Source organism: Coffea arabica, chromosome 9e, assembly GCF_036785885.1.
Source record: "Coffea arabica cultivar ET-39 chromosome 9e, Coffea Arabica ET-39 HiFi, whole genome shotgun sequence".
NCBI classification, from domain to species: domain Eukaryota; kingdom Viridiplantae; phylum Streptophyta; class Magnoliopsida; order Gentianales; family Rubiaceae; genus Coffea; species Coffea arabica.
Window position 1 is genome coordinate 16592176 of NC_092327.1, and position 22258 is coordinate 16614433.

A 22258-nucleotide genomic window follows, 5' to 3' on the forward strand; every position below is an offset into this window, starting at 1 on the left:
TTCTTAAAAACTAACCAATACTAGAAAACTCACCTAAAAACTATATTTACTCATAAAAATTATCTAGAAACTTTCTGAATAAAGAAAATGCAGAAAACATGCCAATAACCCGAATAAAACCTAGAAAATGGAAAAAAATTACGGGTTCTCACACTCTAGACCTAGAGGATGATTTTGGTCTCACCATGATGTCCGAATATCACTCCAGGCAACCAGAGACAAGAAAAACCAGCAAATACGGAATCAGCAAAAGCAATCGAACACACAGGGGCAACCCAAGTCAAGTCGCCAGCCTGTCAGCTGTGTCCCTCTAAAATCTCAACAAATACACTTTAAACTTTCAACAAACGCCTCCAACAGTCAAATCGTAACAAATACCCCAATAATAAGGCAATACCAATAATAGCAATGCAGATATTGAAAAATGACAACCCAGTCACAGACCCTCAGCAGACAACCAGGTATCCAATTGAACGGGGTTAACAACTTCAACAAAAAATACTCCAACCAGTACCACTGGTGAAAAATTGAATGCACAACTCAATCAACCAAAAATCGTAGCGAAGGGTCCAAAAAGCCAGCAATTCAATCAATAACAATTCAGATTCTGACGATTGACAAAGGAATTCGAAGCTTTCAGCTTCCAATCAATCAATCAGCCAATAAGAGAGAAAAGATCAATTGTAGTCAAGATACCCACACTAATTGAACAACGGCTTCCAAATTGAACAGTCAAAAGCAAACAAGGTTCAACATACCCAACTTGACAGTTAATCGCACACTTTCAACCAACCCAAGTGATAGCAATCAATACCAAGAGTCGGGGATCGAGTGTCAAATACCTACAATTGTCACTCAATGAAGAACTGGAGTTGGAATGGCGAAGAAAAAGGGGCGCAACAGCGGAACCAATTACTGTGATTTCATTCAATTCTCCAATTAGAGGGAGGCGAGCGAGGGAGAGGGGCGAGGAAGGTGGCCGCGAGTAGGTGCGGCGGGCAGTCGGCGCTGGTGGAGGTGCGCGGTTGTGGAGATCGAGCTGGAGCTGGAAGTGGAGTGCTGGTGAAGCTGGGTCACGGTGGAAGAAATAGCCGCGGTGTGCGGCGTCCGCGAGGAGAGAGAGACGCGAGAAGGGAACTACCGCGAGGGACGGCGCGCAGAGCAGTGGGCGGCGATCCTGGGAACTTCAGCAGCGACGGCGACTCAAATGGGGGGCAGGCGCAGCTAGGTTGCGCGTGAGGTGAGAGGCGAGCCGCGCCGCAGTGGGGATGTGGAGCGAAGCTGATGGCGGACGAGCTGGAACTGGGAGACGCACGCGAGCGGGGGTGGAGAGGGGTGGAGATGGCGGTGGCTCAGCTACGAGGAGCTGGGCTGCTACGGCTGGCGTGTGAGTGGCGTCAGTAGAAAAAGAGTAGGCGGCGGCGTGTGGTTCCTATTTGCGGCGGACTGCGCGAGTGGCGGACGGCGCGCGGCCTGAGAGAGGGAGGAGTCGGCGGACAGCAGTGGCGGTGCGCGCTGCTGTACTGGTGGCACGATCTTGAGTGCGGCGATGGAGTGCTGCTGCTGGATGGAGTTGTGGGAGAGCTTGGCGCAGTGGAAGATGAGATTGAGAGGGAGAAAGAGTGATTGGGGCGTGGTGGTAGGGAGAGTGGCGTACGGCAATGTGGGGCGGCGGCGCAAGCTGGGTTCAATCGAACGAGAGGAAGAAACAGCGGAGAAGAAAGAAAAAGAAAGAAAAGAAAGAATTTTTTTTTTCTTTGTAAATTAACATCTGTAATTGAAAGCCCAAGCCGCTGCTCAAAACGGAAAAAGAAAAAAAACATTTTTTTTATTATTATTTTTATATTTTTATTTATTAAATTTTTTTTAAATAAAAACAAATTTTTTTTATATATGAATAAAATTTATTTTCTACATTCAAAATTAGAGGTTAATAAAAAAAAATCGATAACCGCTCTTGAGTTTTTTTGAATACTTACTTTTCCCACGAACGTGACGCGGGCGCGTCAAAAGAGCAAGTACCCTTCTGACCGTGAAAAATACCTACGCATCATCAAAAACGAACATTGAAGCCAGAAATCAGTCAAACTCAGGGAAAAACATATTTAAACTATCAAAACAAAATCGAACAAAAAATCAAAAGAAATTTGGTTGCCTCCCAATGAGCGCCTTTCTTTAATATCTTTGGCTAGACATGGCTAAGGAGTGCTATTTGGAACACTGTGGCTCATCCAAACGTATCACCTCCACCTCTCCATCTACAAAGCCCTCATAATAGTGTTTGAGGCGATGTCCATTCACCACAAAATGCTTATCTGTCTTAGTACTCTGAATTTTTACTGCACCATAAGGAAAAACGTGAGTCACAACGAAAGGGCCAATCCAACGGGAGCGTAGTTTACCTGGAAATAATTTGAGCCTGGACTGGTATAGGAGAACCTTTTGACCAAGTTCAAAGGTTTTCCTAGAAATTTGTTGATCATGAAAAGCCCGGCTTCTTTCCTTGTAAATTAATGCATTCTCATACGCTTCATTCCGAATCTCCTCTAATTCTTGCAGATCCAACTTCCGTTGAGCACCGGCATCTTCTAAATTCATGTTACACTGTTTTATTGCCCAAAAAGCCTTGTGCTCGAACTCCACTGGAAGGTGACACGGCTTCCCAAATACCAACCTGTAAGGTGACACGCCAATAGGAGTCTTGTATGCCTTCCGATAGGCCCAGAGTGCATCTTCTAACCGTTGACTCCAATCTTTCCTATTGGGGCGCACCATTTTCTCCAAAATGGACTTAATCTCCCGATTCGATACCTCCGCTTGACCATTAGTCTGCTGGTGGTATGACGTCGAGACCCTGTGGAGTACACCATACATTTGAAACAACGCAGCTATGGTCTTTGTGAGAACCCATAAAAACCCTAATCTTTTCCGAGGGTTTTATTTCCTTTAATGGCATGTTTTCTGCGTTTTCTGGCTTAGGAAATTTTCCTGATGAATTTTTATGAGTAATTATAGTTTTCAGATGATTTTTCTAGCATTGGGTAGTTTTTGAAAAATTAAGAATATATATTGGACGTGGGACCCGCTAGTGCAAAAAGTTCGGAAAAATTCGGCCAATTAGGTTAAATTCCGGATACTGTGTAAAATTTATCGGGTGTTAAGAGATAAGTAGAGTGTGTGAAATGATTGATGTGAGAGAGAAAAGAAAGGATAGGAATGCATTAATGAGGTGCCAAGTGTCATGGTATTATTGGTTAGGACTTAAGAGTTACTATTCTTTTTTTGACTATTTTGACTAAGTGGTTAATATCTTCAAAAAATCACTAAAATTCACCATTTTTCACCTCTTGTTGGCCGGCCCTATCAAGCTCAAAGAAGGAAGAAACTTCATCAAATTTCAAGCTTCCATTTGGTTCAATCTTCCAAAAACAAATACCGAAACTAGATTTCACTCCATAAAATTCCTCCCTTGGGTGCTAGTAAGTAGTTTAGTGAAGTTTGTTTGAAGATTTAAGTTGTCCAACATCTTCCTCTCTCTTGATTACTTGGTAAGTGGTATATGAACACCCTCCTATATTTAATGATGTTGAATTTATGCCTAATGGTGGCTTAAGTGAGGGATTATGTGTTTTATTTCTTGATTTGAAGTGAATTGGTTGAGTTTTTTATTTTTTGAGGAATTTTCTGGTTTCATATGTTCTTGATGGTGTGGTTGTTTTTGATGGTTGGTAATAAGGGGCTTTGACTCTAGTAGGTGTGAATTGTTGATAAATGCAATCAATTTTGGATTTGGATTGAATTGAGAAATGTTAGGGTTTCAAAACCCCTAATTCTGTCCGATTTTAGATCATAGGGTTAGAGGCCGAATTGGACTTTGCTCAAAACATGAAAGTTGTAGTTATTGATGAGTTTGAAGTGCCTGAAAAATTTCAGGGAATTTGGAGTAGTGTAGAGTGAGTTATGTCGTTTTTACTGTTGCTGTTCTGGGTGATCAGAATGTGCGAACTGCGATTGTAATCGTCTGTTTTGACTGGAATTGGTTTGGATTTTGTTGTTGGTGTCTTCTGATGAAATGTATCTTGATGTCTTAGCTAAAATATGCCTTTGGAATCAATGCATTTGGACCTGTATAGACTGAGATAGATGAATTACAGTTTTGTGTGATTTGGGAACCTGCAATTACGGTTCTGGCTTGGTTTTCTGCATTTTTGACCTAGTTGTGCTAGGATTTGGACTGAGTGGCCTTCTACATTGTTGTAGCCCTGTCTTTTAGCTTCGAGATGGTGGGTCTTACGTCCTCATCCGATAAGTGTAGCACATTTTGTGCCATTGCCGCATTAGGAGGCGAAAACTGTTTTTGTTGTTGGATCAAATGAGTTCCATTTGCTGAAATTTCTGGTTTGCTATTATGCTTGTTTATGCATATGAAACCCTATTGTGTCACGACCCCACCTCCCCCTAAGGCGAACCAGAGGGTTCGGCGGGCCGCCTGCCCGGCTCTCGCCGGGACTCAGTCGTTCACTACAAACCTCAATTAAATACAAGATACGATACGATCTCAAATAAAATCAAATATCCCAAAACTTTACATATCAAAAGCGAAGCGTCCACGCTTCCACTGCGCCACTCTGATCCTTGGTCACAATGATTATACAGGAGAAAGTCCAAAACTTGACTATTACACATCCAATCAATTCTAAACGTTCAATACAATCCCAATATGAAGGATTACACAAAAGGAAAACCAAATTCAATCCATACATGAAATAATCCAGGATTAAACACTACAAGCCACTCCTTCGCCTTGAGCCCTGTGGAGGGGAATAAAACATTTTGGGGTGAGCTAGAAGCTCAGCGAGTAACCAAGAAATTCAGTTATCAAATCAGTTTCACAATCGTTCATTTCAATAATGTCATGCTTCAACAATCAATGCACTTTCACTTCTCTCATGAGCCAGTGAAATCATGGTACTTAGACGTCCAACGCTCCAAACAATCATTTAACATGGAACATTAACATTGAACATTGAACATTGAGCCCATTGGTGCTCTACAGGAACATTAAACGGTGGAGGAAACGTCGGAGTCTAGCACACGAATTCCAAGTACTCATTTGAGCCAAAACATGTCAAGAACTTATATGCCGGCACACAGGATATGCAATCAAAGAAACGATGCAAGAAACATTTTAAAGTAACGTTGCAAGTAGTTTAAGGTCACTCACCTCCACGGCTTCCATCATTCAAGTCCAAGCCTTTCACATGAAACTTAAGGTAACCAACGCTATTAAAAATCGGACAGCATTTCCCCATAAATTCATCCTTTCCATCCTACAATCAAACCCAAGCACAAAGCAATTAACCACAATTGCTCAAAACCAGAAAACAGTTTTGACGTCCTTTTGCGGTAATGGCACCAAAGGTATTACGAGTATCGGATGGAGGTCCAAGACCCACCGTTTCGAAGCTAAGAACCAGGGCTACAACAATGTAGAAGGCCACTCAGTCCAAATCCTAGCACCACTGGGTCAAAAATGCAGAAAACCAACCCAGAACCGTAATTGAAGGTTCCCAAATCACACAATGCTGTAATTCGTCCAACTCAGTCTACACAGGTCCAAATGCATTGATTCCAAAGGAAAATGGTAGCTAGTACATCAAGATACATTTCATCAGAAGACCTCAACAACAAAATCCAAAGCAATTCCAGTCAAAACAGATGATTACAATCACAGTTCGCACATTCTGATCACCCAGAACAGCAACAGTAAAAATGACATATCTCACTCTACACTAATCCAAAAGACCTGAAATTTTGCAGGCACTTCAAACTCATCAATACCTACAACTTTCATGTTTTGAGAAAAGTCCAATTCGGCCTCTAACCCTATGATCCAAAATCGGACAGAATTAGGGGTTTTGAAACCCTAACATTTCTCAATTCAATCCAAACCCAAAATTGGTTGCAATTTCCTATCATATGCACCTACTAAAGCCATAGCCCCTTATTAACAACCATCAAAAACAACCACACCATCAAGAACATATGAAACCAGAAAATTCCTCAAAAAATAAAAAACTCAACCAATTCACTTCAAATCAAGAAATAAAACACATAATCCCTCACTTAAGCCACCATTAGGCATAAATTCAACATCATTAAATATAGGAGGGTGTTCATATACCACTTACCAAGTAATCAAGAGAGAGGAAGATGTTGGACACCTTAAGTCTTCAAACAAACTTCACTAAACTACTTACTAGCACCCAAGGGAGAAATTTTATGGAGTAGAATCTAAGTTATGTGGTTGGTTTTGGAAGATTGAGTGAAATGGAAACTAGAAAGTTGAAGAATTTCTTTCTTCTTTGCTCAAGGAAGAATCGGCCATGAAGGAGAAGAAAATGGTGATTTTTGAGCAATTTTTCAAGATATTTACTCAATTTGGTCAAAAGTCAAAAGTGTGAATAGTTGCCAACAAAGTCCAACCAATGGTTGTGTGACACATGTCACTCCATTAATGCAACTCTATCCTTTTGTCTCTCCAATAAAAATATCTTAACACTTTGTAAAATAATATCACTTAATATCTTGAAAATACAAAATTCCAACAAGTGGTTAAAAATATAATGCATTTACCGCACTAGCGGGTCCCACGTCCAAAATACGCTTTTAATTTCTCAAAAACTAACCGATACTAGAAAAATCATTTGAAAACTATATTTGCTCATAAACTTGATCTGGGGAATTTTTCTAATTAAGAAAATGTAGATAAGGCGGGCAATTAAAAAAAATATACCCTAGAAAATTAGAAAATTTCCGGGTTCTCAAACTCATTTTTTTTCGGGGCGTCACATATTGGGTCATAATTGGCTTGGCTTTGTGACTCGTTATCGAGTCTCATTGCATTTGTTTACGTGTTCTAGGGCGTGACGGTGGTTCACGACATTCTCCTGACGGAAGTGCATGAAATAGCACTGAATTGATTGGTGAGTATACTACTCACTTAAATGTTACAATGTGGCTTTGGTATATGGGAATTTGATGCCTTGACGGCTAATATGGCTAATGAAAATGATTGAGGTGAGGGTGTACTTGACCGCCCTCACCCCCTTGTGATGCCATTCAGGACTGTTTACCGTTTTACTGAATTACTGCACTTGCTATATGAGATATTGAATTCCATTCATGGAATACTGATTTGGTGTCGTTTGGACGAATGTCCAACGGCCTTACTGTATTACTGAGCTCAACCCCGTAGGTAGTCAATTGGATCGAGCCGGCGAGGGCTTGGTCGTGAATATTGACGTGCCACGGGGACTGTACTGGGGAATCTTGTAGTAATGAGACTCTTGATTCCGGTATACTCGAGTATTACCAAAATGACTGATTAGAGTGCGGGCCCGGTTGGGGTATGTTTGGTGGAAGGAATGGAGTGAAGTGAGGTCTACGGTCGGGTATTCTTAAACATTGACGGAGGGTCAATGAGATTGGATCAAGAATGTAAGCGTGGAAATGGGCTCTTGAGAGCCATCCGTATCCTTTTACCGACTTGTTTTAATTCTTAATTGTGTACTCGAAATGAAAGATTATGCTTATATGATCCTTGTGCTTATGTGGTAGTAACTCACTGGGCTTAAGCTCATTCCGTTCCATTTGTTTTCCTTACAGGAAAATGACCACTTTTGGAAAGGTTATACTTGTTGGTTGTCAAGTTGAGCTCAAGTAAATGCATCTTTTGGATAGCTCTTCGAATGAAACCCTAATGTGTATTGGGTTCACTTTCTTTTGATTGGCAAACCGAACATGTATATTCGTAGTGAATGATTTTTGATATGCCGTTTTGGATTGAAAATGTTACATTTCAATGTGTGTATGTTTGGTTGATATTTGGTTGAATTTTGGATCAACTCGTATTTCAAACGGCGAAAGAAAAATTTTGGCTACTCTCGGCCTAGTATCTGGATTCTGACGTGTCCAGCACTATTCATCTTCGGCTTCGAATTTCGTTTTTATTTATTTTGTGATTTTGACATATTTGCCCACGGTGGTATGTTCCGGAACGTAATAGATCGACGTAAACTGATCCGTTAGTCCTGGCGAGAGTTGGGCAGGCAGTCCGCTAATCCCTTTGGTTCGCCTTAGGGGAAAGTGGGGCTGTTACAGTCTTATTGCAGAAATGCGTCCCCCTGTCACTAACAATGGCCCTTAGCATCCCAAAACGCACAAAAATATTAGATCTGACAAAATCCGCAACCACTTTTGAATCATTAGTCCGGTTGGCCTTAGCCTCCACCCATTTAGACACGTAATCGACTGCCAACAAAATATATACAAAACCAAATGAGGTAAGAAAAGGCCCCATGAAATCTATACCCCACACATCAAAAATTTCAACAAAAATTAATGGGACTTGGGGTATATGATCTCTACGGGCTATATTACCTACCCTTTGACAGCGATCACACGACTTACAAAACACATATGCATCCTTAAACAATGAAGGCCAATAAAATCCACTTTCTAATACCTTGTGAGCAGTTCTTTTGGGTCCAAAATGACCTCCACAAGCAAAGGTATGACAATAGGTTAAAATCGACTGAAATTCAACTTCACTTAAACATCTCCTCATCATTTGATCAGCACACCTCTTCCACAGGTACGGGTCATCCCAGATGTAGTACTTGGCATCGCTCTTCAATTTATCCCTCTTCGATTTTGGGCAACCTGCAGGAAAATTTTCCGTTACTAAATAATTGACTAAATCGGCATACCAAGGCAATTGAGAATTTAAAGAAAACAGGTGCTCCTCAGGGAAAGTATCCCTCAATGGCTCTTTCTTCTCCCCCACTGGTATGCGGCTCAAGTGGTCGGCTACCAAGTTCTCCGAGCCTCTCTTATTCCTTATCTCTAGGTCAAATTCCTGTAGGAGCAATATCCACCTTATGAGCCTCGGCTTTGCATCTTTCTTGGTCATTAGGTACCTTAACGCTGCATGATCAGAAAACACAATAACTTTAGCACCTAACAAATATGACATAAATTTTTCTATAGCAAAAATAATCGCAAGAAGCTCCTTCTCAGTGGTGGAATAATTCAATTGACCTCCATTCAAGGTTCGGGACGCATAGTAGATGACATGAGCTGCCTTTCCCACTCTTTGCCCCAACACAGCCCCTACAGCATGATCACTGGCATCGCACGTGCTCTCAAATGGTAAACTCCAGTCAGGGGGTTGGATGATTGGGGCTGAGGTCAATAACTCCTTCAACTTGTCGAAGGCTCTCTCACACTCGTCATAAAAGTTGAAGACCACATCTTTTTGTAAAAGCTGGAACAACGGGGCTCCAACCTTCGAGAAGTCCTTGATAAACCTTCTGTAAAATCCTGCATGTCCAAGAAAAGAGCGCACTTCCCGCACACTCGCGGGGTAAGGCAAAGCAGATATAATATCTATTTTCGCCCTGCCAACTTCAATACCCTTAGACGACACAACATGACCTAAGACTATCCCGTGGTCAACCATAAAATGACATTTTTCCCAGTTAAGCACAAGATTAGTCTCTATACACCTTATCATGATCAATTTCAGGTTATCTAGACATGTATCAAAACTATCACCATACACACTGAAATCATCCATGAAAACTTCAATTATTTTCTCAACATATTCAGAAAAGATGCTTACCATATATCTCTGGAAAGTGGTAGGTGCATTGCACAAACCGAAAAGCATCCGTCTATAAGCAAAGGTCCCGAATGGGCACGTGAAAGTTGTCTTCTCCTGATCCTCTGGTGCAATCGCTATCTGGAAATACCCTGAAAATCCATCCAGAAAACAGTAATAAGCCCTTCAAGCCAAGCGTTCAACCATTTGATCAACGAAAGGGAGAGGAAAATGGTCCTTTTTGGTAACGGCGTTCAGCCTGCGGTAGTCTATACACTGTCTCCAACCAGTGGGTTTACGCACTGGCACTAGCTCACCCGTTTGGTTGGCCTCTGCCGTCACTCCTGCCTTTTTTGAAACTACCTGGACCAGCCTTACCCATGGGCTATCAGATATAGCAAATATAATCCCCACATCGAGTAGCTTCAATATTTCTTTTTTCACCACATCCTTCATGAGAGGGTTGAGCCTCTTTTGAGCTTGGCACACAGGTTGAGCCTTATTCGATGCATACAGATGGAGGGACTGATTCCCTTAATGTCGGCAATGGTCCACCCTATCGCCTCTTTATGCTCTCTAAGGACCCGAATCAGCTTTTCCTTCTGAGTTTCTGATAGTGCCGATGAGATAATCACCGGGAGTGTCTCGTTGTCGCCCAGATACACATACTTCAAGTGCTCTGGTAGGGGCTTCAACTCTAATACAGGTGCCTGCACCACAGATGGCAATACACTCTGGTGAGGTTTGGGAATAAAAATAGGTGAGACTTCATACCTTTTTTTGGTAGTCGGCAATGAGTGTAATGTGCCTATTGTGCCTTTTAGATCTTCGCTCCACTCCACCTCAGGCATTGTCCCCAACTCGTGGTGCTTGGTCTAAGCCACCTCCAACTCATCCCTGCCAACAGTTTCAAACACTTCCTGCAACGCAGGGTCAATAGTACTCACAGAGAAAACAGAGCTAAAGTTGGAGTTTGAGGGGTATTTCATAGTATCAAAAATATTAAAATGCACAATTTTCCCATCAAACTCCATGGACAAGGTACCCTTATTTACATCAATTTTCGTTTGTGCTGTGCTAAAAAAGGGTCTACCTAATAACAAAGGTGAGAGATTGGGGGAGTGATCATCATCCATATCAAGTACATAAAAGTCAGCTGGAAACACCAAATCATTAATCTTTGCCAACACATCTTCAACTAACCCATCAGGATATGCATTAGTTCGGTCAGCTAATTGAATGATTATTCCAGTTTCTTTTAATGGACCAAAGTTCAGAGAAGCATAGATAGATTTTGGCATTACATTAATAGATGCCCCTAGGTCCAACATGGCCTTTCTAATCAAGGTGTTGCCTATCCTACAGGGGATAGTGAACATACCTGGGTCCCCACACTTTGGTCGGAGCTTTCTCTGCAGGACTGCGGACACATTTTCCCCAACAATGACTCTTTCATCTCCTCTCAGCCACCTTCGATTGACGCACAGGTCTCTCAAAAACTTTGTGTATTTCGGCACCTGTTTAATTGCATCTAACAGGGGAATATTAATCTCGACTTTGCGGAACACCTCCAGGGTCTCCTTCTCCTTATCCTGCTTTTTCGATTTTTCCAACCTGTTAGGAAAGGGAGGCGGGTTAGTTTTAACTGTAATGACTGGATCTGGAAGTACCTGTGGATTTGTGCCATTGCTGTCTCCTTCTCGGGCTCGTTCTCAATCTTTTCTTCATCATTGTCTTTTGGAATCATGAGTTCTGGTCCCTGAATTTCTTTCCCGCTTCTTAAAGTCATCGCACTTACGTTCTTCGGGTTCACTTCAGGTTGGGATGGTAATTTACCTTGGGCTTGGGATTCTAGGCGGTTAATTGCTATCGCCATTTGTCCCATTTGATTCCTCATGCTCTGCATGTCAGAGTCCGTCTTTTATTGATTAGTAATCAATTGCTTCATCATTTCTTCCAAAGACGGACTTGAGTTTGAAGAGGATGGTGGCGGGCGAGGCTGATACTACTGGTGAGGCTGCTGGTGATGCCCCTGCTGCTTATTCGGTGCAAAATTGGGCTGCCTATTTTTCCCATAGCTGAAATTAGGGTGATCTCTCCAGCCCGGATTGTATGTGTTCAAGTACGGGTCATAGGCCTTTCTTGGCGCGGGCGCGTGACTAGCCATGCTCACCTGCTCTGCAGTTTCTTCCTGAACCAGTGGGCACACCTCTATAGAATGACCCACGGCAGCACATACCCCACACACCTTGACTTGTGAGGCACTTCCTACAGCTAATTGTCGCACGAAGAATGTCAATTCAGAAATTTGCTGCTGGATGGAGGATGTGTCTACCTCATTCACCCTACGCGTTGGGACATCCTCCCTCGTACCAAACTGTTGCGAATTCTCCGCCATTCCTTCAATTAGCTCCCATGCTGCCCGAGGAGTCTTGTTCACTAACTCCCCTCCACTTGCAGCATCGATTATACTTCGGTCCCTGAAAAGTAGGCCCTCATAGAAGTATTGAATGAGCAACTGCTCACTTATCTGATGCTGGGGGCACTTGATGCATAGCTTCTTGAATCTCTCCCAATACTCATAGAGGGACTCGCCTGGGTGTTGCTTCATACCGCAGATCTCCTTCCTTAAACTTCCAGCTCGAGACGCCGGAAAATATTTGTCCAAGAATTTTTTCTTCAGCTGGTCCCACGTGGTGATACTATCTGGTGGTAGGTAGTACAACCAGTCTTTTGCAGAGTCCTTCAAGGAGAAGGGGAATGCCCTCATTTTTATCTGCTCTTCTGTAATACCTGGGGGCTTCATGCTGTTGCAAACTACATCAAACTCCTGCAGGTGTTTATACGGCTCCTCACCTGGTAAACCATGGAATGATGGCAAAAGATGAATTAGACCTGATTTTAATTCAAAGGGAGTGTTATCATTTAAACTTGGGAAAGTAATGCATAGAGGTTGCTGATTTAAATTGGGAGCAGCCAACTCCCATAGTGTTTGTGCATTCGCCATGGTGACTTCCTCCTGGTCTGAGTCACTTGAGTTACCACCACGCAAATCCGTTGACTCAACCTCTGGATCAAGTCCTTGAGATGCAACACTAGACTGCTCTTCTCTGAGCTGTCTAGTTTCCTTTCTTGTCCTACGCGCAGTCTTCTCTACCTCAGGGTCAAAAATTAATTCACCTGTACGAGAAGAACGAGGCATGCACTAGAAGAATACCAGAAAATTAGAGCAAAAATGGACTCAAGAAGAAACAAATAATAACACCAGTCCCCGGCAACGGCGCCAAAAATTGACAGGTTGTCAGCCTGTGCAATAATAAAAACCTGCTCAACTAAAGTTAATTTCTGTAGATAGTGGTAAGCAGGGTCGAATCCACAGGGACTGGGTGTAATTGTTTCTTTTCAAATTCACAGTAACAAAGAGGGTGTTTTTGCATCAGGGGTGACAATTTAAGCAATTCAACTAAAAGTAAAACAATAAAAATAAAATAGCCAACTAGAAATTAAATAACAATTTACTAAAATCAAATGAGTGATAATTAAGGATCTAGCCAAGAAATAACTTCAGCAATGGTTCACCTAATTGATCATCGATGCAAAGCCAATTCCAATTATTTACCAATAAATAGGTTATAACTGCCAAACAAGCGATGACAGTCAACCCCTCCTTACTGTGCCGGTGATTAAGGTGCGCCCGTTAATCACTACTCTAATTGAGAAATAATCTTAGGTACGCCCGTAAGATTTAATTCCCCAATTGCCTTACTGTGAGAACCCAAAAATTTTCTGAATTGCTAGGCCTTATTTTCTTTCTTTGCACCCGTTTTCTATATTTTTGTTATTATGTTAACTTTAGCGATATTTTTATAAGAAAATATAGTTTTTTAATTATTTTTCTAGTATAAGTTAGTTCATGAGATATTAGAAGTGTATATTGGACGTGGGACCCGCTAGTGGCGTTAAGTGCGATAAATTCGACCAATTAGGTTACGTTTTGTATACTGGAATTAATTTACTAGGGGTTAAGAGATAATTAGAGATTACTTAGATGGTTTAATCTTGGAGAGACAAAAGGATAAGCTTGAACCATTAAGATGCCATGTGTCGCGACCCGATTGGATGGTTGACTTTGTGACGCCCAGAAAAGAATGAGTGTGAGAACCCGGAAATTTTCTAATTTTCTAGGGTTATTTTATTTAATCGCCCGCCTTTTCTACATTTTCTTGATTAGAAAAATTCCCCAGATAAAGTTATGAGCAAAGATAGTTTTAAAATGATTTTTCTAGTATCCGTTAGTTTTTGAGAAATTAAAAGCGTATTTTGGACGTGGGACCCGCAAGTGCGGTAAATGCATTATATTTTTGACAACTTGTTGGAATTTTGTATTAAGTGATATTATTTTACAATGTGTTAAGATATTTTTATTGGAGAGACAAAAAGATAAGATTAAAACCCTAAAGGACCATTTGTCACAAAACCATTGGACCTTGACTTTTGACCAAGACTTTTCTAACTTTACTAAAACCAATTTGGACCCAATTTCTCTCCATTTTGGCTTGTCTTGGACGAAATTTTGAGAGAAAAAGAGAGAGAAAATCCATCATCTTGCACTTCAATTTCTTGTCCAAATCTTGAGTTCCAACCGATTAAATTGCAAATCACTCCATAAAACTTGCTAGCTAAGGAAGATTGAAGCTCTTGGTGGAGTTGTTTTGGAAGAAAAATCCCTAAGTCATCACCTTTCTTGATATTTGAAGGTATCATGTCTAGCCATCCTTTGTTTGTTCTTGATTATGCTAAATTAGAGACTTGTGATGGCTAAAGAGATGGTTTGATGGATTATATTTTGAGTTGTGGTTGGATGGATGAACTTTTATTATTTTTGGGGATTTTTCTGTTTTAATATGAGTATGATTATGTGGTTATGTATGATGATTGGAAATGATGTTTAATGATTCTAGAAGGTGGAAAAAGTGGAAGATTGCAAGTAAATTCTGTTTTGGAAGAAATCTGGAAAATTAGGGTTCTTGGTTCTTCATTCTGTCCGAAATTTTAGATCCTAGATAGAGGCCGAATTGGCCTTTTCTTAAAACATTAAAGTTGTAGGAAATGACATTTTAAAGGTTCCTACAAAATTTCAGGTCAATCGGAGTAGCGTAGAGTGAGAAAAGTCGAAATTACTATTGCTATTCTGGTTTACCCGAAATTGGGATTTGCGACTGTAATTGGTTATTTTGGCTGGAATTGCTTCCGAATTGGTTGTTGAGCCCTTCTGATGAAATTTAAACCTGTTTCTTATCTTTCAGCTGGTTTTGGAATTTCTAGATTTGGACTTGTAGAACCTGAGTTATGATGTTTCCGCTAGAATGCATTTTGGTGAATCTGTTTTACGTTGTTGATGTAGTATCTTGCATTTTTGACCTGTTTGTACTCAAAACTGGGTTGAGTGACCTTCTGTGATGTTGTATCCCTGTCTCTTAGCTTCGAAACGGTGGGTCTTGCACCTTCATCCGACAATCGTAGCGCCTTTGGTACCATTACCGCAAAATGACGTCAAAACTGTTTTTCTGGTTTTGAACTTAACTTTCATTTCCGAACTTTTCCCTAGTTTGACTTGTACTAGTACTACTTGGAGCTTGCTGAACGGCTATTGGATGAACTTGTTGTTGTGTGTGTACCTTTGGGACTGGCTGAGGAAATAATGAAGCCATGATGGCTGGAAAAGTAAGCAAATTCAGGGGAAATGCTGTCCGAACTTTTAAAGGACTTGTTTGCATTGAGTTTGTGATCTAAGACTTGGATTTGAGTAAGGCAATGTTATATGATGGATGATTTCTGAGCCATTGAGGTGAGTGACCTCAAACTATTTTGAAAGTTATTTATGAACCGTTCCTGCATTATTTACTTTTGAACTGTTTTCTTGCATTATTTACTTCTAAACTGTTTCCAAAGTTACTTTTGAACTGTTTTCTTGCGTTATTTACTTTTGAACCGTTTTCTTGCATATCATGCGTGCTTGTATGAGAGTGTTCCTTGTTTGTTATATTTCTTTGACTTATTGGCTTGTTATTATTGATTGATAATGTGTTAAGTGCTTTCACTGATTGTTAAAACGAGTTTTCTAGGCGAGGGTGTACTTTATCGCACTCGACCTAAATAAATGTGAAATTTCAATGATTAAGGATTAAATGTTACTTGTGCATGAATGTAAGCCTTTTTGGCTGAACTGGCCACTGCCCTTCGTTACCGATCGACTCGAGCCAGAAGCGGACTCGGTCGGGCGATATGGTGACCCTGGGTGAATTTGGTATACTCGAGTATTACCTTGTAGTCCGGCTACGTCCGGATGGGTGGAGACCGGCCAACGTCCGGAAAAAAAAAAAAGATGAACGAGGGATTATTTATAAAAAATGAACGTATCCTTTTCATGAATGTTACTATCGCTTTCCATTGTACATGTTTCTTGAATTATTGATACTCCATATTTAATGTTTTGTAAATGTTGTAATCGTTTCTGGACTTATCATGTGATTTATGACATCATTGAAAAGAAATATTGTTAAACCGATTGGATTACTGATTTTCTGGTTACTCGCTGAGCTTCTAGCTCACCCCAAAAATATTTTATTCCCCTCCACAGGGCTCGTGGCGAAGGAAGGCTTGTTGTGATTTTATTGTTGTGGAACTCCTATTGTATAATAATAATGGGGATCATGGATCAGAATGGCGCAGTGGAAGCGTGGACGCTTCGCTTTTGACATGTAATTTTTGGAGAATTTGATGTAATATTTGAGTTTTATCTTGTAATCTGTTTGAGGAATGTAGTGAACGACTGAGTCCCGGCGAGAGCTGGGCAGGCGGCCCGCCGAACCCTCTGGTTCGCCTTAGGAGGAGGTGGGGCTGTCACAGTTGGTATCAGAGCTTAGGCTTCAGATCTCTGTAGTGTATCCTAGGTTTGAAGTTTAGGATGCCGGACTGTGGGTTTGGTTTGCAATATTAGTGATTCTTGCGGGATGTCTCGACTTGATTGGTACAAGATAGAATGTCGAGGACGACATTCTTTTAAGGAGGGGAGATTGTGACGCCCCGAAAAGAATGAGTGTGAGAACCCGGAAATTTTCTAATTTTCTAGGGTTATTTTATTTAATCGCCCGCCTTTTCTACATTTTCTTGATTAGAAAAATTCCCCAGATAAAGTTATGAGCAAAGATAGTTTTAAAATGATTTTTCTAGTATCGGTTAGTTTTTGAGAAATTAAAAGCGTATTTTGGACGTGGGACCCGCAAGTGCGGTAAATGCATTATATTTTTGATAACTTGTTGGAATTTTGTATTAAGTGATATTATTTTACAATGTGTTAAGATATTTGTATTGGAGAGACAAAAAGATAAGATTAAAACCCTAAAGGACCATTTGTCACAAAACCATTGGACCTTGACTTTTGACCAAGACTTTTCTAACTTTACTAAAACCAATTTGGACCCAATTTCTCTCCATTTTAGCTTGTCTTGGACGAAATTTTGAGAGAAAAAGAGAGAGAAAATCCATCATCTTGCACTTCAATTTCTTGTCCAAATCTTGAGTTCCAACCGATTAAATTGCAAATCACTCCATAAAACTTGCTAGCTAAGGAAGATTGAAACTCTTGGTGGAGTTGTTTTGGAAGAAAAATCCCTAAGTCATCACCTTTCTTGATATTTGAAGGTATCATGTCTAGCCATCCTTTCTTTGTTCTTGATTATGCTAAATTAGAGACTTGTGATGGCTAAAGAGATGGTTTGATGGATTATATTTTGAGTTGTGGTTGGATGGATGAACTTTTATTATTTTTGGGAATTTTTCTGTTTTAATATGAGTATGATTATGTGGTTATGTATGATGATTGGAAATGATGTTTAATGATTCTAGAAGGTGGAAAAAGTGGAAGATTGCAAGTAAATTCTGTTTTGGAAGAAATCTGGAAAATTAGGGTTCTTGGTTCTTCATTCTGGACGAAATTTTAGGTCCTAGATAGAGGCCGAATTGGCCTTTTCTTAAAACATGAAAGTTGTAGGGAATGACATTTTAAAGGTGCCTACAAACTTTCAGGTCAATTGGACTACCGTAGAGTGAGAAAAGTCGAAATTACTATTGCTGTTCTGGTTTACCCGAAATTGGGATTTGCGACTGTAATTGGTTGTTTTGGCTGGAATTGCTTCCGAATTGGTTGTTGAGGCCTTCTGATGAAATTTAACCCTGTTTCTTAGCTTTCAGCTGGTTTTGAATTTCTGGATTTGGACTTGTAGAGCCTGAGTTATGATGTTTCCGCTAGAATGCATTTTGGTGAATCTGTTTTACGTTGTTGATGTAGTATCTTGCATTTTTGACCTGTTTGTACTCAAAAATGGGTTCAGTGACCTTCTGTGATGTTGTATCCCTGTCTCTTAGCTTCGAAATGGTGGGTCTTGCACCTTCATCCGACAATCATAGCGCCTTTGGTACCATTACCGCAAAATGACGTCAAAACTGTTTTTCTGGTTTTGAGCTTAACTTTCATTTCTGAACTTTTCCCTAGTTTAACTTGTACTAGTACTACTTGGAGCTTGCTGAATGGCTATTGGATGAACTTGTTGTTGTGTGTGTACCTTTGGGACTGGCTGAGGAAATAATGAAGCCATGATGGCTGGAAAAGTAAGCAAATTCAGGGGAAATGCTGTCCGAACTTTTAAAAGACTTGTTTGCATTGAGTTTGTGATCTAAGACTTGGATTTGAGCAAGGCAATGTTATATGATGGATGATTTCTGAGCCATTGAGGTGAGTGACCTCAAACTATTTCGAAAGTTATTTATGAACCGTTCCTGCATTATTTACTTTTGAACTGTTTTCTTGCATTATTTACTTCTAAACTGTTTCCAAAGTTACTTTTGAACTGTTTTCTTACGTTATTTACTTTTGAACCGTTTTCTTGCATATCATGCGTGGTTGTATGAGAGTGTTCCTTGTTTGTTATAATTCTTTGACTTATTGGCTTGTTATTATTGATTGATAATGTATTAAGTGCTTTCACTGATTGTTAAAACGAGTTTTCTAGGTGAAGGTGTACTTTATCGCACTCGACCTAAATAAATGTGAAATTTCAATGATTAATGATTAAATGTTACTTGTGCATGAATGTAAGCCTTTTTGGCTGAACTGGCCACTGCCCTTCGTTACCGATCGACTCGAGCCAGAAGCGGACTCGGTCGGGCGATATGGTGACCCTGGGTGAATTTGGTATACTCGAGTATTACCTTGTAGTTCGGCTACGTCCGGATGGGTGGAGTCCGGCTACGTCCGGATGGGTGGAGACCGGCCAACGTCCGGAAAAAAAAAAAAGATGAACGAATAAAAAGATGAACGAGGGATTATTTATAAAAAATGAACGTATCCTTTTCATGAATGTTACTATCGCTTTCCATTGTACATGTTTCTTGAATTATTGATACTCCATATTTAATGTTTTGTAAATGCTGTAATCGTTTCTGGACTTATCATGTGATTTATGACATCATTGAAAAGAAATATTGTTAAACCGATTGGATTACTGATTTTCTGGTTACTCGCTGAGCTTCTAGCTCACCCCAAAAATATTTTATTCCCCTCCACAGGGCTCGTGGCGAAGGAAGGCTTGTTGTGATTTTATTGTTGTGGAACTCCACTTGTATAATAATAATGGGGATCATGGATCAGAGTGGCGCAGTGGAAGCGTGGACGCTTCGCTTTTGACATGTAATTTTTGGAGAATTTGATGTAATATTTGAATTTTATCTTGTAATCTGTTTGAGGAATGTAGTGAACGACTAAGTCCCGGCGAGAGCTGGGCAGGCGGCCCGCCGAACCCTCTGGTTCGCCTTAGGGGGAGGTGGGGCTGTCACAGACTTGGTTAACTTTCTTACCTTTACTAAAAGAACAATTTTGACCCAAAATCATCTCCAATTTTAGCCCTCTTGGCCGAACCTCTCTTAAGAGAAAAGAAAAGAAAGCTTCAACCTTTCATCTTCTATTCTTGCTTAAATCTCGAAATCCAACTGATTAAACCTTATATTAGTCCACAAAAAAGACTTGCTAAGGGAGTTTAAAGGTCTTGGTGGAGTTGTTTTGGAAAGAAAAACCCTAAGTTATCATCTTTCTTGAGGTGTCAAGGTACTTTGCTTACAAACTTCCTTTTTACTTCAATTAGTTGATAAGTAGTGGCTTATAGTTGTTATAGATACTACATTGTGGAAGATTTCATGGATTAAAGTGGAGTTAGCTAAATTTCTGATTTTTTTGGGGATTTTTCTGTTTTCATATGATGATTATGGTTGGCCTTGGATTGATGGCTCTAAGTTGTGTTAAATGGATCCCTTGTGCGTTAATTGCTGTTATTTACGAAAAATTTCAGCTTGTGCGGAACATTTCAGCTTTAGGGTTCCAATCTGCCCTGTTCTGGCTGGCTTTATTAGTGCATGTTAGAGGCCGAATCAGGCTTAGATTAAAACACTAAAGTTGTATAAAATGATGTTAACTAGCTGCCTACAAAATTTCAGCTCAATCGGAGCACTGTAGCCTATGAAATGACCAAAATACCCTTGACTGCCCATGAACCCTGTTTCGCTGACAGATTTTTGTTTTCGTGGAGATTTCCATTTTGACCATGAAAATGCATGATTTGGCTTTGGAGGTCTTCGTAAGAAATGTAGGTTTATGTTTTGGCTTCGAAACGCCATAAGATTCGTTTCAATCCGAAAAGTGTAGCTTCAGTTGTACTTATTGTGCCGAAAGGTGTATTCTATAGTCTATAATGTGTATATGGTTGATTTGAGATTAATTGGTGTTGCGTGCAGGATGGAAAAATAAGGAAATGTAGGGGACATGCTGTCCAAATTTTGGGAATGTTGGATTCCTCCGAGTTTGTTTTGGTTTGGGATATATATAAGATGGGCTTTTGGGGTTGTTCGAGCCCTAGATTTTCATATTACCCTTTTGTTCCCGAAATCATGTTTTGCACACTTGCATGAGTAATTAGTTGGCGAGATCTACAACTTGTAGTCGAGCCTCTTTTGTGCATTTTATTTACTAGAATTGTGGCTATGGGAACCATAATTGTTTACCTTGGCTATTCTAGGGTTTCTTGGTGATTAGAGCCCTACCTTGGTTGAAACTCTGCTTTAACTGGTGAGTGTACCACTCCCCTGAATTGTTGTTTAATTGGTTCATCTATACTTGAAATGTGTGACATGGATAACTATGAACTCTGTTTTTCTGAATGAGACGAGGGTGTTCTTTATCACACTCGTTCTCTTGCCTGTACTGAATGAACTGGAATCTATTACTTGTACTTGTTATGAACTTGAACTTGTTACTTGCGCTTGTTATGAGATCGTTTGGAAGTGTGTCCAACGATCTTACTGTTAACTTGAGCTCAACCTCATGGGGAGTTAATTAAGTCGAGCCAGCAAGGGTTTGGTCGAGGTAATTGACAATCCATGGGTGCCTGTTCTTGGGGAATCTTTGGGTATTGAGACTCTTGATTCCGGTATACTCGAGTAATACCGTTACTATTCCTGTTCGGCGTTCGGGTCTGGTAAGGGTATGTTTGGTGAACGGAATTTTGGCATAAGAGGGGTCTATGGACATGAGTGTATCATTAAACGTTGACGGAGAGTCAACAAGGCTGGATCAAGTATTGGAACGGGGATTTGGCTCCTAAGGGCCACCTGTATCCTTTAAATTGTGGTGTTCGTTCATTTCTCTTACTTGATGTGTATATGTGCCCTAAAAGTGTTTTCTCATGATTTCTACTATTATACTTTTGGTACATCATTGAGCTTCTAGCTCACCCCGTTCCGTTATCCTTATTTTCCTTCCAGGAAACCACTTTTTGGAACTGTAATTTTGAAGCATGAGTTGAGCAAGTTTAGATATTTTGTATAGCTCCTCAATGGCTGGAAACCCTAATTGTACTTGGATTGAAATATTCCCTTTTGATTTGTAAAAATATGAATGTGGTTTATAAAAGCATGTACTCATGTTCATGTGTTATATTTGGTTTGTATATGTCCATTTCAAGGATTATATGAAGTTACTTGTATTCGATTGGGTCTCGGTCGGATTGTGACGTGGCAGGCACTATTCACTTTCCGTTTTGATTTTTGTTTTTCTGTTTTATGATTTTTGCTTTGTTTAAGCGCTCTACTGTATTCCGGCACGTTTTGAGTTGTGTATAACCGTCTTAGTAGTCCTGGCGAGAGTTGGGCAGACGGTCCGCCAAACCCTTTGGTTCGTCTTAGGGTGAGGTGGGGCTGTCACACTTACGCATTAGAGGAGCCCTATTCTAATCAAATAATACACTACCAGGGTTATTTTAGGTTAGCCCGCGTGTTCCCCTGATACAAACCCAATCATGCCAATTATCACTATTTTGAGACAATTAAACAATTACGGATTTAACGTCCCAATTGACAATAGGTTACTAAATTAACTAATTATTCAGATCCAAGACAATCAATTAATTGAATAACCATAAACACTGTAATCAGAGAATGTGCGAATATCAATAAATAAAAGAAAAAGATAAAATTAAATCAATCTCA

The 22258-nt window shown here is 40.3% G+C and overlaps 2 protein-coding genes across 2 annotated transcripts; both read right to left on the reverse strand.

Moving 5' to 3' along the window:
* Positions 1-2208: 2208 nt before the first annotated feature.
* On the reverse strand, positions 2209-10515 carry LOC113709981 (uncharacterized). Its single transcript, XM_072065684.1, has 3 exons — positions 10179-10515; positions 8646-9816; positions 2209-2854 (listed from the first exon to the last, which is right to left on the reverse strand). The coding sequence occupies exons 1-3, from the start codon at positions 10513-10515 to the stop codon at positions 2209-2211; spliced, it is 2154 nt and encodes a 717-aa protein (XP_071921785.1).
* Positions 10516-10539: 24 nt separating this feature from the next.
* On the reverse strand, positions 10540-12866 carry LOC140014617 (uncharacterized). Its single transcript, XM_072065685.1, has 3 exons — positions 11838-12866; positions 11335-11564; positions 10540-11278 (listed from the first exon to the last, which is right to left on the reverse strand). The coding sequence occupies exons 1-3, from the start codon at positions 12864-12866 to the stop codon at positions 10540-10542; spliced, it is 1998 nt and encodes a 665-aa protein (XP_071921786.1).
* Between the last annotated feature and the right edge of the window lie 9392 nt (positions 12867-22258).